This window comes from Leiobunum rupestre, chromosome 4, assembly GCF_980474605.1.
Source record: "Leiobunum rupestre chromosome 4, qqLeiRupe1.1.hap1, whole genome shotgun sequence".
Lineage (NCBI taxonomy): Eukaryota > Metazoa > Arthropoda > Arachnida > Opiliones > Sclerosomatidae > Leiobunum > Leiobunum rupestre.
This window is the reverse complement of record NC_143387.1, coordinates 61,539,838-61,555,272: the sequence shown is the minus strand read 5'-3', so window position 1 is coordinate 61,555,272 and position 15,435 is coordinate 61,539,838. Positions and strand designations below refer to the sequence as shown.

Sequence of the window (15,435 nt, the reverse complement as noted above, 5' to 3'; positions counted from 1 at the left end):
TACGAGATATATCATATACTTATCGACTAGTTAGGTAACATTGTAAGACTATGACGATGGCCTTTACAATGGAGAAACAAAGAGATCGTCATAAGAACCACCCTCGGTTTTTTTCCAATCCGGTAATAACAATGAAATGAAAATAATATTTTGGAAAATGATTGAATTAAAATTAAATATTTTGAAGGCGCAGCAATTAGGATAAAAACTATTAAATTGTATAAATTTCTATAAATCGTCTACTTCGTAAATCAATTAAGTCAATCAAACGATTTTCTTTAAAGGGAATATAACCTCCAACAATTTTAAGGATTACCTTAACAAACCACTAAACAGCGTCGAAAATGTCAAGCGGCTAATATCGTAACCTTTTGGTAGTGCTCGAAATTGTTTATTCATTATCCACAAATTTTCCGATTTATTTAAAATACGTTGGTAAAAATATATCATTTTAACTTATTTAATTGTGTTTTTTACGCAACCAAGCATTTATTTGAATAAAAGTGGTATTTATTTAAATAATTGTTTGTTTTATTTAAATAATAGGCTTATTCACTTTCGATTATTTAAACATTTTACAATTTTTATTCAACTATTGGTTATTTAAATAAATATTATTTAAATATCGCCGAGCTTATTTTATTCATGGATAAAAATTAATCGAATGCCGAGCACTACCCATTGGTCAGGGCGACAGAAATAATAAAGGTTATATTCCCTTTAAAAATGGGAAGCTACCAAAATTTGGTTCAGATCCTAATTATCGCAACTCCTTCGATTAAAAAAAATCAGTCTTATATTAATCTAGTAGAAGGTTTGCCATGTTGGCTGTTTTATACGTTTCACTAGAAGTAAAGTCTCAAGAATAACAATCGCGAGTGCAAAGAAACTAAATAAGCCTTAGCTTTCACAATAATCGAACGACGTACAATATAAATAACCAATCCGAAGATTACTAAATTATACAACTTGATTCGCGCTATTAAATTTATTCCTATTTACAATAAATAAAATTGTCTTTTTTTCGTTTTAAAGAAAATAATACAACTTCGCGATTGGGATTAAACCTAACAAATTCGCTCAATAACGTCGTACTTATTACCGTGCATTAAGGTACTCGCTTTTACCGGCGTGATAAGTGGTATCTTAGATAAATTAAATGGTCAAAAGGCCACGTATAGATGGCGCAGTTCGTCTTTTGATTAACTAAATTTTTCGGCGTTTTAATTTTTTTAGTACTGTTTGAGGAACTAGTTAGTTTAACCCGTTCGAGAAAGTGTGGTAAATGTCGTGAGATACGAGGGTGAGTGACGTCACGCGTCGCAACACAGTTCCTCCTCTTCGGATTCGTCCTCGGCGTCCATGTCGTCACCGTCCTCGTCGTGCGATTGGCTGTCGCGTTGTTGGCTACCTTCGCGACGGTTCTGATTGGATTCCGACGAACTGCCATAATTGGTCGATCGCGATTTTCCGTCCTGATTTGATCCGTCGCCCGGAGATTTTTGTCCGTTTTCGTCCTCGTCGTCCTGCTTTTGACGTTTGTGCTTGGTTCGCCGGTTCTGGAACCACACTTTGACCTACGAAAGACAAACGAATTCTTTTTAGAAACGCAAACTTGATTGGTTAAATGTCAGTGAGTAAGATAAACCCTCCTACGCCATGTAACCCGGCCACCTGAATTAATGGCCTTAAAAGTCGTTTGATGACTTAGGCCTAAGGTGGTGCCTTGGGTACTAGCCTAGCTGATGATGATAAACTTAGGATAAGGAATTAAATAAATTTGAGTCATTCTAAACAGCAAAATGATTGCGTAAGTGAATTTCGCTGTATAGGAAAAACCACAGAAAATATAGAAGAGGAATAACAACACGATCAATTTTATCTTCTTGGGGGTAATTTAGACCTATAAACTTCCGGTAATGGTACGACTTAAGCCTCGCCTATCCAAATAAATAACCGGAAGTGGTCCGCGCAAAGACCTATAGCTGTACAATCTCGAAATCCTTCTTAAAGCTTTGTCAAAGCTAACGTTGCTATTCCTCTCCCATATTTTTTTGAGGAAAACCCAAACGCTGTAATCCACAAATGATCTGGTATAATACGTGCCTTATACGACAGATGGTTTAAAGTTTTGTAATTAAATTGCGTGTACCTTAACGTAAAGTTTTAGCTGACATTTGGTCGTAATCCACAAATAGTACGGTTTGAGTCTATTTGATCGATTCCCAAATGATCGAACGGGTCCCATTTGATCGAATGGCATTTGATCGAAAGCTACTGTAGGGTAAAGCTACTAGTTTTTGGGAGTAAATCGAAAAGGCAACGGTGCATACGCGCCTACGGCGCGCGTACATCAACCTAACCTAACCTAACCTAACCTAACCTAACCTAGCCTAACCTAACCTAACCTGACCCTATTTATATATATCAAAAACAACGGGCCGTTATCGTCGATGTCATAAAAAATTCCATCATATAGTGTATTAAGTAAAAATCTCTTCATCTTTGTGGCTTAATACAGTTAAAGCAATGAATTATTCCATCATTATTCCTTCTGCACTTCATATTGACATTCGGTAAAATAAAAACATACCAACTGGTACTATAAATACTTTTGAATTCGATCAAATAGTATTCGATCATTTGAAGGTTCGATCTTATGAAACAAATGACAAATGGGATTCGATCAAATGGAATTTCGATCAATTGCAACGTATAATGATCGACTGTCGATCACATATTTTTCGATCAAATGGACCAACACCAATAGTATACTATACGAAACCGTTTGAATTTAATAGATAACAATTCCATTATACCAGTACGCCATTAGCAGTGTTTACGGTTCATTTTTATAAATTGCATTTATATCGTAATCCCTTCGCAAGGATTTTACAAAATGCCATCGCAACTTCGTTAAGGATACTTTCAACCTTCCCACGAAGACTGGCGACGTTCGAGTGTACATATTTGTTACGAAGTCGCGGCAAACTGGATGGTATTAATTTTCGAAACTTTTTACAAATCCCTACTTTGAAACCCCCGCGGTACACCGACCGTCGACAGGTAGGAAGCCATTAAAAATATACTTTCCGAACTAATAAATATTAAGTTGCTAAATTAACGTTCTACGTTTGGAAGACAAGCTTTTAAAAAAAATACTTTCCCCTCTTTTCTCTCCCCCTCTCTTTTTTTCTATCGTAAGAGTGGAAAACATTGGAGACATGTTTATTTTCGCGGTGGAATCTTTTTATTTAAATAAAGGAATTTACGAGTCAAAGAGGAGCTAGATGATATCCTTATTACCAGATTTACAGTCTCCCGCTTTCAGGTCGGCTCGTACTAAGTCCTATTTTATTACGGTTCAGATACATAAAAAAGAACTTCATATTTTGGGCCCTTTGAATACGACGCTTATTTATATTACCTTTCGCTGGACCCTTTTTTTTGGGGGGATATTATTTGAAAATGTCAAGGTATTTTTTAAATCATATTTAGGAGTCGTTATTCCAAAGGCTGATCTTTTCCGTGTGGATTCGTTTCGCTATTTTATTTGTACGACTTTTTTTGTTCGTTTTTGAAACGGGATATTATATATAATAGAGAGATTCAAATCGTTAAATATGCTAAGTAAGATATCGGAACATGTAAGGGATTTATTTGAAATATATGTTTTCTGTGTGTTTTGGGTATTTAGAAATTGCGATGGCTTTAAGAAAATTCTCAGAATAGTTTTATCTTTAGTGCGCGAATTCCTAATACCAAGATTGTATTCGAGTTAACAGAGTATACGTAAACGCATCTGATTTGGGTCTTTTTGATCGAAGTGCATTTGATCGACATTCGAAAATTCGTTCCTATATGATCGAAATGTAAAATATCAATGTTGATCGACAAATCAATGCAATGCGGTTTTTTTTTAAAACTTAAACTCGTTAGTTGTTCCCATTGGGTTGGGAATAAATAGAGGTACAACTAAATCTGGCCAGCGCGGGACCAATTTCGTTCCATAAGGAGACTTTATCAACTTTATCGTTCTACCGTGGGGGCATCTGTCTCAATTGGTGGCAACTATATTGCAATTTAATTTTTTCGCAAATCTGATGCGAAATTGAAATGTATGATTTCTCGTAACAAAAAAACCTTTGAAGTTGTTTAAAAATAATTTTATTCTGTCAACACGATCCTTTTTAACTCAAGTTACGGTGAGTTAGCTAATAATTTTTTATTTTTAGCCATATAACTTTACAAAATATAGATGGCGCTACCGCCTAATTATAAAGATGAATTTCGCACAGTCTTATCAGATTAGGTACCGCGTAACCATGGCAACCGAAATTGTAATTGTAATTCTAGCAGTATTATTCCCAATTCAATGGTTGTTCCCATTATCTACAATCACGGTGGGTGTATAAAATAATCCCACCTACTGACATCGTAACTAGTAAAATCGTACCTACTGGCATCGAAACCATTAAACTTAAAAACTAAAAAAAATTATGTTTAATTACTTTTTCACCTAACCTAACTTGCAACCTTTGAACTTTTATCAAACATTTCAGTAAAAAAAATGATATTGATAAGAAAAGTCTACTACGGATGCTGTCACTTTTGTCGATCAAACATATTTTCGATAAAATTCACTTCGATCAAAAGGACCCTCTGTCGATCGTTTGGAATTGGTATTTCGTATTAGTGTGCTTTCTCGTATCGTCGTAGGCAAACCGCCGCCATGAAGACGCAAAATATCACACGATCCTGTTTACTAAATAATCACGTGACCACCGTGGGCGTCTTAATGTCATGGCCGACAACGCATTACCATGGCAACGAAAATAGGCCACACCTTCGAGCAACGTACTAATTTCATTTTATAAGGCGTTGATAATTTATAATTAAAATCGTGTCTCTTTAAATATAATTAATTTGCAAGGTTTATTTTTATATAGATAAGATTTTTTACGTCAACTTTCTGCCTATATTTTCGAAATAATTATTACGCAAATTAGGGGGTTGTTGACAGTGAATATAGTTATTATCCGCCATTTATGAGCTTGAACCTGTATTTGCAACGCTTATCACTTTCGTAAAACCGATCACTTAAAAATTAATGATGTGAAAAATCTGCGGATTACCTTAGAAAGTAGAACAAAATCAACAAATAATAGTATAAACAAAAAACATAATTGCAAAAATAAATAAGTTTTTATAGCTGTAAAAAGTTCTTAAAGGGTGTATGACGTTCCATATTTTTTGTGGATAAACGAATTTCACATCAACACACGATTTTTGAATTTAGAGTATACTCCCTTTAAACTTTATCAGACGAACTTATTTCCCGTCTGGTGTCGCTACCTCATTCGAAAAACGCCTATGGAAAGTACGCCTACAGTAAAGCAGAATTAAGAAATGGGTTTTTTTGCGTAGTTTAGAAACTATTTGGGCAAATACAATTTATAATCCGTACTTGACCCGCGCGATTTTCGGCAGTTCGTGGGTGGTTTAAATGAAAACCATGAAACACATATTTTTCTTCCTGTAATACTTTATTGTTACAAAATCTTCCCTCAGTTTTTCTAGCTTTAAAAAAAAAGGTTAATCATCTTTTTATGGGAAGTGTAATATCTTAGTTTTTAAGAGACGTATTACGGTATCTTTATATTTAGGTTTACGACTTTAAAGATTTTTTTACAACATATTTTTGAAGGTTTTTTTAATGCCGTTATATTTTTATCGTTGGAAAGAGTTTTACGCAAGTTATTATACATTTTAATTACCTATACGCAATTTTTATTTTTTAAATTGCCTCGATCGAAAGGAATAAATGTTAGCGCACGTTGGTTCCGGGGCAATTTTCGGCATAATCGAACTTATTTTAATGTAATTTTTGATTTTTAATCATTACTTATGTAGGTTAATATTTATTACCTTTGTTCTGTGATTGAGGGGAGTGCTCAATGAAGGAAAACACCAAGTACAAAAAACTAATTTAATTAAATTGGGTTAAACGTTATTTCCCTACTTGGTTTGAAAACGAAATGAAATCACCTCGTGGGAATTTGATAACGAGGGTCACGTGACAGGGGGAGACCAGACACTTAATTTTGTATCTAGTAGGAAAAACAGTTATATCCCATACAAACGAATTCCCATTCGACCGAATCAATATATAGCCAATATACTTATAAAAATAGCACGAAAGTGGGCGGGGTCCCATTCGAGGGGCTGATCACCCCGCGTAATCGGTGTACAGAGCCGTACCTTTGACTGTACTAATGGGATTACGCATAATCTTTGAAGTCCCTGACTTTGGCAGTGCTAATCTAAGCGTAATCCGGTGTACAGACTTTCTAAGAGTGGTTAGCCCCTCGGTCCCATTCAACCTAATTAAGTCATATCTGATTTGGTAGGTTATGTTAGGTTAGGTTGGATTAATATCGGATTGGACTTGGTGCGTTTGGCTAGATACTGTCCTCTAGGTTGCGTTGTAGACCAGGGTTCGAATTAAAAAAAAACCCAGCCCAAAAAAACCTATGGTTTTTTTTGGGTATTACCCACTTAAAAAAACACACTTAAAAAACCCCATTAAAAAACCCACATTCAAAGTTTTGAATTTTAAAAAACACGAGTGGAAAATTTTTAGATGTTTATTATTTTAGAAATTTAAAAATATTCTTACAACTTGTTAAGAACTTAAAAAGACTAACTTACTAAGAGTAAGATTTTTATGACTTTTATTATCTAAACAACCTTATATCTAGATCTTTATAGAGTAATGGCACTGTGACGTCCTAGTACGTCACCCATGCTCTTTTCTATAGATAAAAATTTGCGACTAAAATGGCGGCCATGGCCAAAGCTACAGAGTGCTACTACTCTATTAGACTATTAGCCTATTACCAGTGTTTTGGTTCAACGCGGAGATATCTATAGACTTTCACAAGTTTCATTGCCTTTTCACATGTAAAATTGTAAATTTAAATTGTTTCTTGAAAATATAATATATTTTCAAGAAACAATATATTTAATAAACACAATATATTTAATAAACATAATATATTTAATAAACAATAATAATTTAATAAACATAATATATTTAATAAACAATAATAATTTAATAAACATAATATATTTAATAAACATAATATATTTAATAAACAATAATAATTTAATAAACATAATATATTTAATAAACAATAATAATTTAATAAACAATAATAATTTAATAAACATAATATATTTAATAAACAATAATAATTTAATAAACAATAATAATTTAATAAACATAATATATTTAATAAACAATAATAATTTAATAAACAATAATAATTTAATAAACATAATATATTTAATAAACAATAATAATTTAATAAACATAATATATTTAATAAACAATAATAATTTAATAAACATAATATATTTAATAAACAATAATAATTTAATAAACATAATATATTTAATAAACAATAATAATTTAATAAACATAATATATTTAATAAACAATAATAATTTAATAAACATAATATATTTAATAAACAATAATAATTTAATAAACAATAATAATTTAATAAACATAATAATTTAATAAACATAATATATTTAATAAACAATAATAATTTAATAAACATAATATATTTAATAAACATAATATATTTAATAAACATAATATATTTAATAAACATAATATATTTAATAAACATAATATATTTAATAAACATAATATATTTAATAAACATAATATATTTAATAAACATAATATATTTAATAATTTAATAAACAATAATAATTTAATAAACATAATATATTTAATAAACAATAATAATTTAATAAACATAATATATTTAATAAACAATAATAATTTAATAAACAATAATAATTTAATAAACAATAATAATTTAATAAACATAATATATTTAATAAACAATAATAATTTAATAAACATAATATATTTAATAAACAATAATAATTTAATAAACAATAATAATTTAATAAACATAATATATTTAATAAACAATAATAATTTAATAAACATAATATATTTAATAAACAATAATAATTTAATAAACATAATATATTTAATAAACATAATATATTTAATATTTTTAAAATAAAAAACCCAATAAAACCCATAAATACCCAAAAAAAAAAACCATAAATACCCAATAAAACCCGAAAAAACCCACTGGGCTGGGTATTTTTTAAAAAAAACGAGTTTTTTTAAACCCTGTTATAGACGGCCCATCGTAATAGCAAGAATAGGGTTGGGGTGGCGCCGCGCGCCCCCAGCGCTCTAGCGAAGTGAGTGCGCGGCACCGTTTTATTACTTTGCACGTTTTATAAGTCAAACCGACACTATATAGTATAGGGTATAGTATAGTATAGTATAGTATAGGCTATATTATAGGGTATAGTTATGGTTGAGCTTAGGTAATGTAAGGTTAGGTTAGGTTAGGTTAAGTTAGGTTAAAATCGTATGATTTGGTCGAATGTATAGTAGTTGTATGTATATATATTTATATAAAATGTATCCCTAACATTATATTGAATGAAAACCGCGCAAAACGCGGTTTTCGGTCGATTGGAATTCGGTTTAATGGTACATTCGGTCCAATGGTATACAATCGGAAAAAACCAGCCCAACTATTCACCTCTCTTATTATTGGTCGAGATAGTACTTGGTAAGATTTTACGTAAGCCGCGGGAGTATTTCGTTATGAGATCGCTCTATTACCATTTTAGGACAAGTGTTATTAATGACAATTTTTTTACGAAATTATCATTAATTCCTAGGAACTACGCTAAGCCTCGATCGTTATCAAGGCAACTTAACTTTTAAGTTGAATCTACAGTGCATTTAATTACCGTGTTCACGTATTTTAATTAAGTCTTGTTTCGTTTCAATTACCTATGGACGGAACCCGTAACATTGAAGTGATTTTTGTTCATTCACGTCTGGATTTGGTACGTGCAAATGGTTTTTCATTATATCGTTATTAAACGTTCGATGGAATTTTTCACCAATCACGTAGTAATTTCGAATATTGGAAAAATTACTGTAAGCCATAAGTTTAAATGACCCGAATTCTATTCCCTATACCATACAGGAATTTAAATTAAGTTAATTTATACGAATGTTTCTCGAATTGCTACCCGATAATTTTGGTACAAGGTAATGACAGTTTCCTGTTTAATATACATAAAATATAGGAATTGATATTGGGTTCTATTTAAAACTCTGATGCGATTAAAAACTTTTAGTTCTGTTACCTGAGGCAACCATTCCACAATTAAATCTTAAGAAATTCGCAGATTAAAAAATGCCTGGTACTACCTACTCTCGAAAGTTTAATCTGACAGTTTATGGAAACGCTAAAGGCGTGGCTTAATTCGTTATAGCCGTGGCCTGGTACTACCTTCACTAGAATTCTGCCGGTTCAGGGACACGTTACAGGCGTGGTCTAATTCGTTACAGGCGTGGTCTAATTCGTTACAGGCGTGGTCTAATTTGTTACAGGCGTGGTCTAATTTGTTACAGGCGTGGTCTAATTCGTTACAGGCATAGCGTTATTCGTTTTAGGTGTGTCTTATTAGTACTGCCTTCGCTATAGGCGTGGCATTATACCTTTTAGGTGTGCAATATTTGTAGTACCTTCTCTCGATAGAACATTCTACTGGTTTAGGGACACGAAATAGGCATGGAGTTATTCGTTATAGGCGTGGCATTATTAGTTTAGGTGTGCCATATTTGTAGTACCTTCTCTCTATAGAAAATTCTACTGGTTTAGGGACACGAAATAGGCGTGGCCTAAATAAAAAATTTTGTTTGTACGTTAGTCGCATCGAAGAGGGGCTATATTCTAAATCTAAAATTTGTCTGCAAATACGCGCTGCGTCTTGTTTCTACAGCAACTATCTCCAGTGACCCAAAATTGTGATGCATCTGAAGGCAGAAATGTGAAATGAAGTAATCCACCATAAATATGTAAACATGGAACTTTATAATCCCTTTAAGAATGCCGTTCAACTATCGCCCGGTTTCTTTGTCCACGATCGCTTGCCATAAATTTAGAATTCGAGCCTAGAAAATATAGTTTCATACGTAATATCATACATAACATAATCATTCATAAGTATGCCATAACAGCATTATCTTTCATGGAACCTTGTTCAAGGGACATGACGTAAATTGCGTCATCAACTTTATAGAAGGGAAACGGAAGTTAGTGGAGTGGATTTTGAAAACGCCCAGAATTCCTCGCGCGTTTCTGGCTATGGTAATCTATCGCTGAGCTCGTACCGCGCGATCACCAGATTTTGTTTCCATGGTAACCTTTTCAATAGCACAAGGATTATTAGACTATTCCATAATTTAGGTGCACTTATTATATGCTCCATGTGAAACATGGTCTCGTTGAAACGTTGTAATTCAACAGACGACATTTCCTGAATTCAATTTAAACCACCATGGACATTCTATTAGATAGAATGACCATAAAAACAATAGGCAGCGACACTTTTAGTAAAAAATTGGAATATCTAATGATTGCTTTCTCACACTAAAACCCAATGTCCAAAGATGATTTCTCATAATCTTCATTAAAATTAAAAAAGGTTTTGTTCACCTTTGTGTTGGTATAATTAATTTCTTATATTGAAAAACAAGATTAGCTCAAAATTTAAAAGCAGTGATGCAAGTGGAAAAATTAAAACTCATCTGCCACATCGAACGACAATAGTGGTTGAACGCGGAATGACCAGAAATGGAAAGTTATTAAAAATTAATGGGTATTTAAAGTTGGGGAAATCCGTTTCAGTGACTATTTTGGAGTCATTTGGAAGAGATGGTAACAATCATGCCATTTGGTCCTGTGATCAAAGGACTAGAAACTGTACCCCAGTTTGGGAATTGGACGTTGGTCATTTTTCTGAGAGGCTGATCACTCTCCGAAAACTGTGAACCAGCCTGTAGCTTTGACCTTGGATTAATAATAGTGTTACCTGGATATACCACAAATGGATTTTACGACCCACGCACCGCGTAGCGGGAAATTCTTGAAACTTCCGTAACTAAAATGAAACCTTGTGCATTTAATACTAGCAGAAGAAAATAGGGGGAAGTACGCTTCTAGTCAGCTTTGGAAAGGCGTCACTTTTCACGAATTTTCGCGCCAAAACGGTTTGGCGGGAAATCGCGGATGAATGCATCGTTTAAAAAGTCATTTTTCTTAAATTGAACAATTGTAACATATTGCCCTTCTCATTCTCTGCTATTTGAGCTAAGGCGTATTTGCTTTCGTCGATTATAGCCGTGTTGAATCAAAACAAAAGTAGGACTACTTTTTCAGTTTGGTTTATTATGCGTAAAAAGGCGTTTTCGTGGGTCACACGACGACTTCTACGGCTCAAAGCTACAGATACGTACTTCCCCTATTTTCTTCTGATACTAGGCATAAGAACATGTTTTGATCTATTATCTTTTGTAGAGGTCGGTAACGGTTAATCATTAACCATGTTTAAATTGATTTTTTTCGGGAAAAAATGTAAACAAAGAAATTCACCGGTTAATATTTCGGAAAATGTTTAAAAAACATGTATTATTCGTAAAATTTGAGCTTTTTATCGAAAAAAACGTCGTTTTTTCGATTAATTTTACAAATTTATCAAAAAATTAATCGGATAATACAGAAATATAAATTACTTGATCAAAACATTTTACGAATAATTTTGAGAGCTTTATCTATTGAATAAAAGTTAACCATCACCGACCTCTAATCTTTTGGAGCATATCTTGAATCACTTCTACATCGCGGATAAGTGCACCGTTTAACACCCATTAAAAGATCCAAGTCGTTAAGCCTAACCGCCGTTATTTTCAAAATCCTGATTGCAAGAGCAGAATCGTAACAAACGGAAACGGATTTCAAACGACTTCCGTCGAAAACACATAGTTGCGTTCTCATTTCTCAAATGCGCATCAGCGGACGCGTCGAAATGCACGCGTTATTAATCCAAGCTTTGACTGTACTAAAATAATTGCTATAGCCCCTGAGAGCTATCTTACGCTTGGTAAAAATGACCTAAGCCTGCGCGAATGAAAATTCAAATCTCAACCGTCTTATTTGGAATATAATTCACTATTTGAATTAAGGTAACTAGCATAACCTTCCGGTACCACCCTCGCAAGAGTGTCACGAAAACTAACCAGTTGAAGAACTGTCGTTACAAAGTATTTACGAAGGTAGTGGTCAGCATCTTGTCTGTAGTCCATTAGTCTACCTCCCGGCCTGTTTAGTCTCGTAGGCTTAGGCGGAGCAGCGGGGTACATTAGTCTATGTAGTGATATTTAATGAGTTTGCTCACTCATGGCGTGGGTAGCCCAATAGAGTAGTGTCAGTGCTACATCATGCAACGTCACCCATGCTTTTTCCTATAGAGAAAAAAAACGCGCCTAAAATAGCGTCCATGACCAAAGCTACGAGGTGATACTACTCTATGGTAATGGCGCTGAAACGGTAACCCAAAGGTTGTTCGTTCGATGCTACCGCGAAGCTATTCAAATTACAGGGTTCATATACAACATTTGGAAAATAAATTTCGCTGATATTTCCAGGTGTTCTCCTGGAAATTTCCCTGATATTTCCAGGTGCTAATACACCGTATGTTTTCGTTTAATCGACAAAAATTATATATACTTATTAAGGCGCTTCCAGACTCAAACAAATTTCCCTGATATATCCAGGTTTTGGTTAAATATTTAAAATGGACTTGATATCTCCCTGATTTTTTGGAAAGAATCTGTTTCACTGATATTTCCAGGTTTTCCAGGTTCTCCAGGTTTGTATGAACCCTGAATTAATTCAATGTTTCCCGCGCATTAAACCAAATGTATCTATCTATTTAATAAATAAAGAGTACCGCAATCAAATATTGTCATCGCCAAAAGCCGCAACTTATGGGCACGCGAATTAGTTCCCACATAATGAAATTTGAGAAGCTGAGTGTCCGATGCAACGAGAAATTATCTTCGCTCTGGTAGGGTCACGTTTAAGACGGGGAAAAGTTGATGTGTCCTACCTGCGTTTCGGTGAGGCCCAGACTTTGAGCGAGTTGCTTCCTTTCGGCGCCGACGACGTAGTGGTTCTTCTCGAACGCGTGTTCCAACTTCAGCAGTTGCGACGGGGAAAACGCCGTCCTGATGCGTTTCGGCTTCCGGAACGGATGGAGGATGAAACCGTGGCTCTCGACACCTGGGCAAAAACAAATTTAATTACAATTAACCTCAAAAAGTATCTCGGGAAGAGGCGAGACTTGATTGTTATTTCGTTTGGGGCTAAATTCAAGTTGACATAACACGATTACGACCAATTGCGTAGACAGAAATTCGTCAAGGGGAAAAAGACTATGCGTCAAGTTTCAAAGGAGGGTGAAAGCGTTGTTGGAATACCCTATTTCTACGCCACTGATAACTTATCTAAAACTGTTATTTGAGGGCTAGTCTCTCAAGTGTTCAGATGTAAAAAGTGTGCAAAAATCACTGGAAATCTCACAAACAAAGTTTCAAAAATCAGTAGTCAGGTGTATGAACATTTCTTAATAAAATTCAGTTAGAAAAGTTTTTGTTTACCGGTTTTCGAGAAATTGGTAATTTTCGAAGCGTCGCGAACCGGTGAGTTTTGTTAAATATTTTTTTTAAATGACCGAGAAATATCAATATTGTGGTTTTTTAAACCTAATATTTTCCAATTAATAATTCCCCCGAAGGTCTTTGATTCCGAAAAAAAAACAAGCTATACCGGATTAATTGATTTTAAGTGATCGTTGCCGAGAAATTAGTAATTTTTCAAACTGAGATTGTCATCTTTCGGTTGAATGTTTAATTTATCATCAAGAAATTCCAAAGAAAAACCGAGCGTCAGTTAAAAAATAAAACAAATCCCATTTCCAAGTCGGGCACGTGTATATTTTGAATCCCGTCTTCAATCCAGTCCCCCTCATGTCCGCGAATTAATGAGCAATTGAAATTAAGGGCGCTTGCTTATGAGGCAGCCCAAACACGAAATCGAACAGGTTCCCCGGGTCTTCCCCGACCGCCCATTCGCCGTTTACAATACCGTCTATCGGTATATGAGTCAGTCATTTTAATTGCCAATTTCTCTCTTGGCATTCACATTTCAGGGGCGTAATTGAGAGATTGCCACTAATTAGTCATTAAATAAATATATAGCCCATTCCTTACTAGGAATTATTGACTCATTTATGTCCGTACATTTTTGCGTTTACCCAATTGTCTAAATTATAAAAAAAATACTTTTATATTAATACTTTTTGTTTTAATATATTTTAAAAGAAATTTGAATTCCCACTAAGGAAGTAACACGGAATAATGTAAAAATTGGGGACAGGGTGTTAAAACATTTTTCAAATTAGTTTTTTTTTACTTTTTTTTATTTCTTCTAAGTAGCAATTGCTCACTAGGTGTTTTTATTTTAATTTTCTCAAAACTATGTTATTAGCGTTTTTTCTTTATTTTATTGTCGGCTATCCTTAGCTAATATTAGGTTTAAAGGCGGGTGATCCCGCGTCCTTCGAGGCTTATAGTACCAGGTGAAATTGATAGGTAAATTACGTCTTAACTGGGAAACCGCTAAAGGTATTAAGTAGTTCGTACCTATTTGTCCGCCTTTACATTTAACGCCAGGTAAGGGGTGTTTAATGGAGAAGGGTTTTTTTTCTCAAACTTGTATTGGGTGAAACTAATTACGTTTTATCGCCAGATTTGTGATTTCGAAGCCGAGTCATAGAGGGGGTTAAAAACCTGTTCTTAGCCGCGAGTAGGGATAGCTTTTAATATTCTTTTACACCTCACACTCGGTCTGTATAGCTCCTCGAACCTAAATATATTATTTCTTCACTTTTATTGTGGTTAATAGTCACTTTGGGGCGGTGTTTCTTATTAAAAAAGGAAAATCAACTGGTTTGCTTCTTTTGGTCCCAGGGTTCCTCATTTCCACCCCCCCCCCTTGCAATTCCCCCATCTCACAATTTTTATTAGTTCCCAATGTTAGGAAATCGACAACTCTCACGAAGTTTTATTGCTAGAGTTATTTTAATTGTTGGAATTTAATTTTTCCACAGTTTTTTTATTGCTTTTCGTACTTTATTACCTTGCCTTGGGAGGGTAATTAGTACATTTGGGTAATTTCGAGCGTTTTGAATGCGATCCCAAAATATTTCTTCTACGTTTTATCGGTTGCTACCCTTTGAGGTTTTAAGTAACTAGGATATTGGACTTTTTAATTGCTGATATAACACTATCGCTTTTGGGGAATATTTCAACAGCACCCAAAAGCCTTCGTTTTGGAAATAATATTTCAGGTATTTTTGTTTCATAATTGAGGTATTTTAATATTTTTCGATGTGGTTATAAATGATGAA

The 15,435-nt window shown here is 33.7% G+C and overlaps 1 protein-coding gene across 1 annotated transcript in view; it reads right to left on the bottom strand.

Moving 5' to 3' along the window:
* Window positions 1-1,083: 1,083 nt before the first annotated feature.
* LOC149948625 (uncharacterized) overlaps window positions 1,084-15,435 on the bottom strand; it is a 34,868-nt gene continuing 20,516 nt past the window's right edge. The window contains exons 2-3 of the mRNA XM_090172297.1: window positions 13,075-13,247; window positions 1,084-1,577 (exon numbers count right to left, since the gene is read on the bottom strand). Of these exons, the coding sequence (XP_090028423.1) occupies window positions 1,314-1,577; window positions 13,075-13,247 (437 nt within the window). The 3' untranslated portion in view covers window positions 1,084-1,313. The remainder of the gene's footprint in view (window positions 1,578-13,074; window positions 13,248-15,435) is intronic.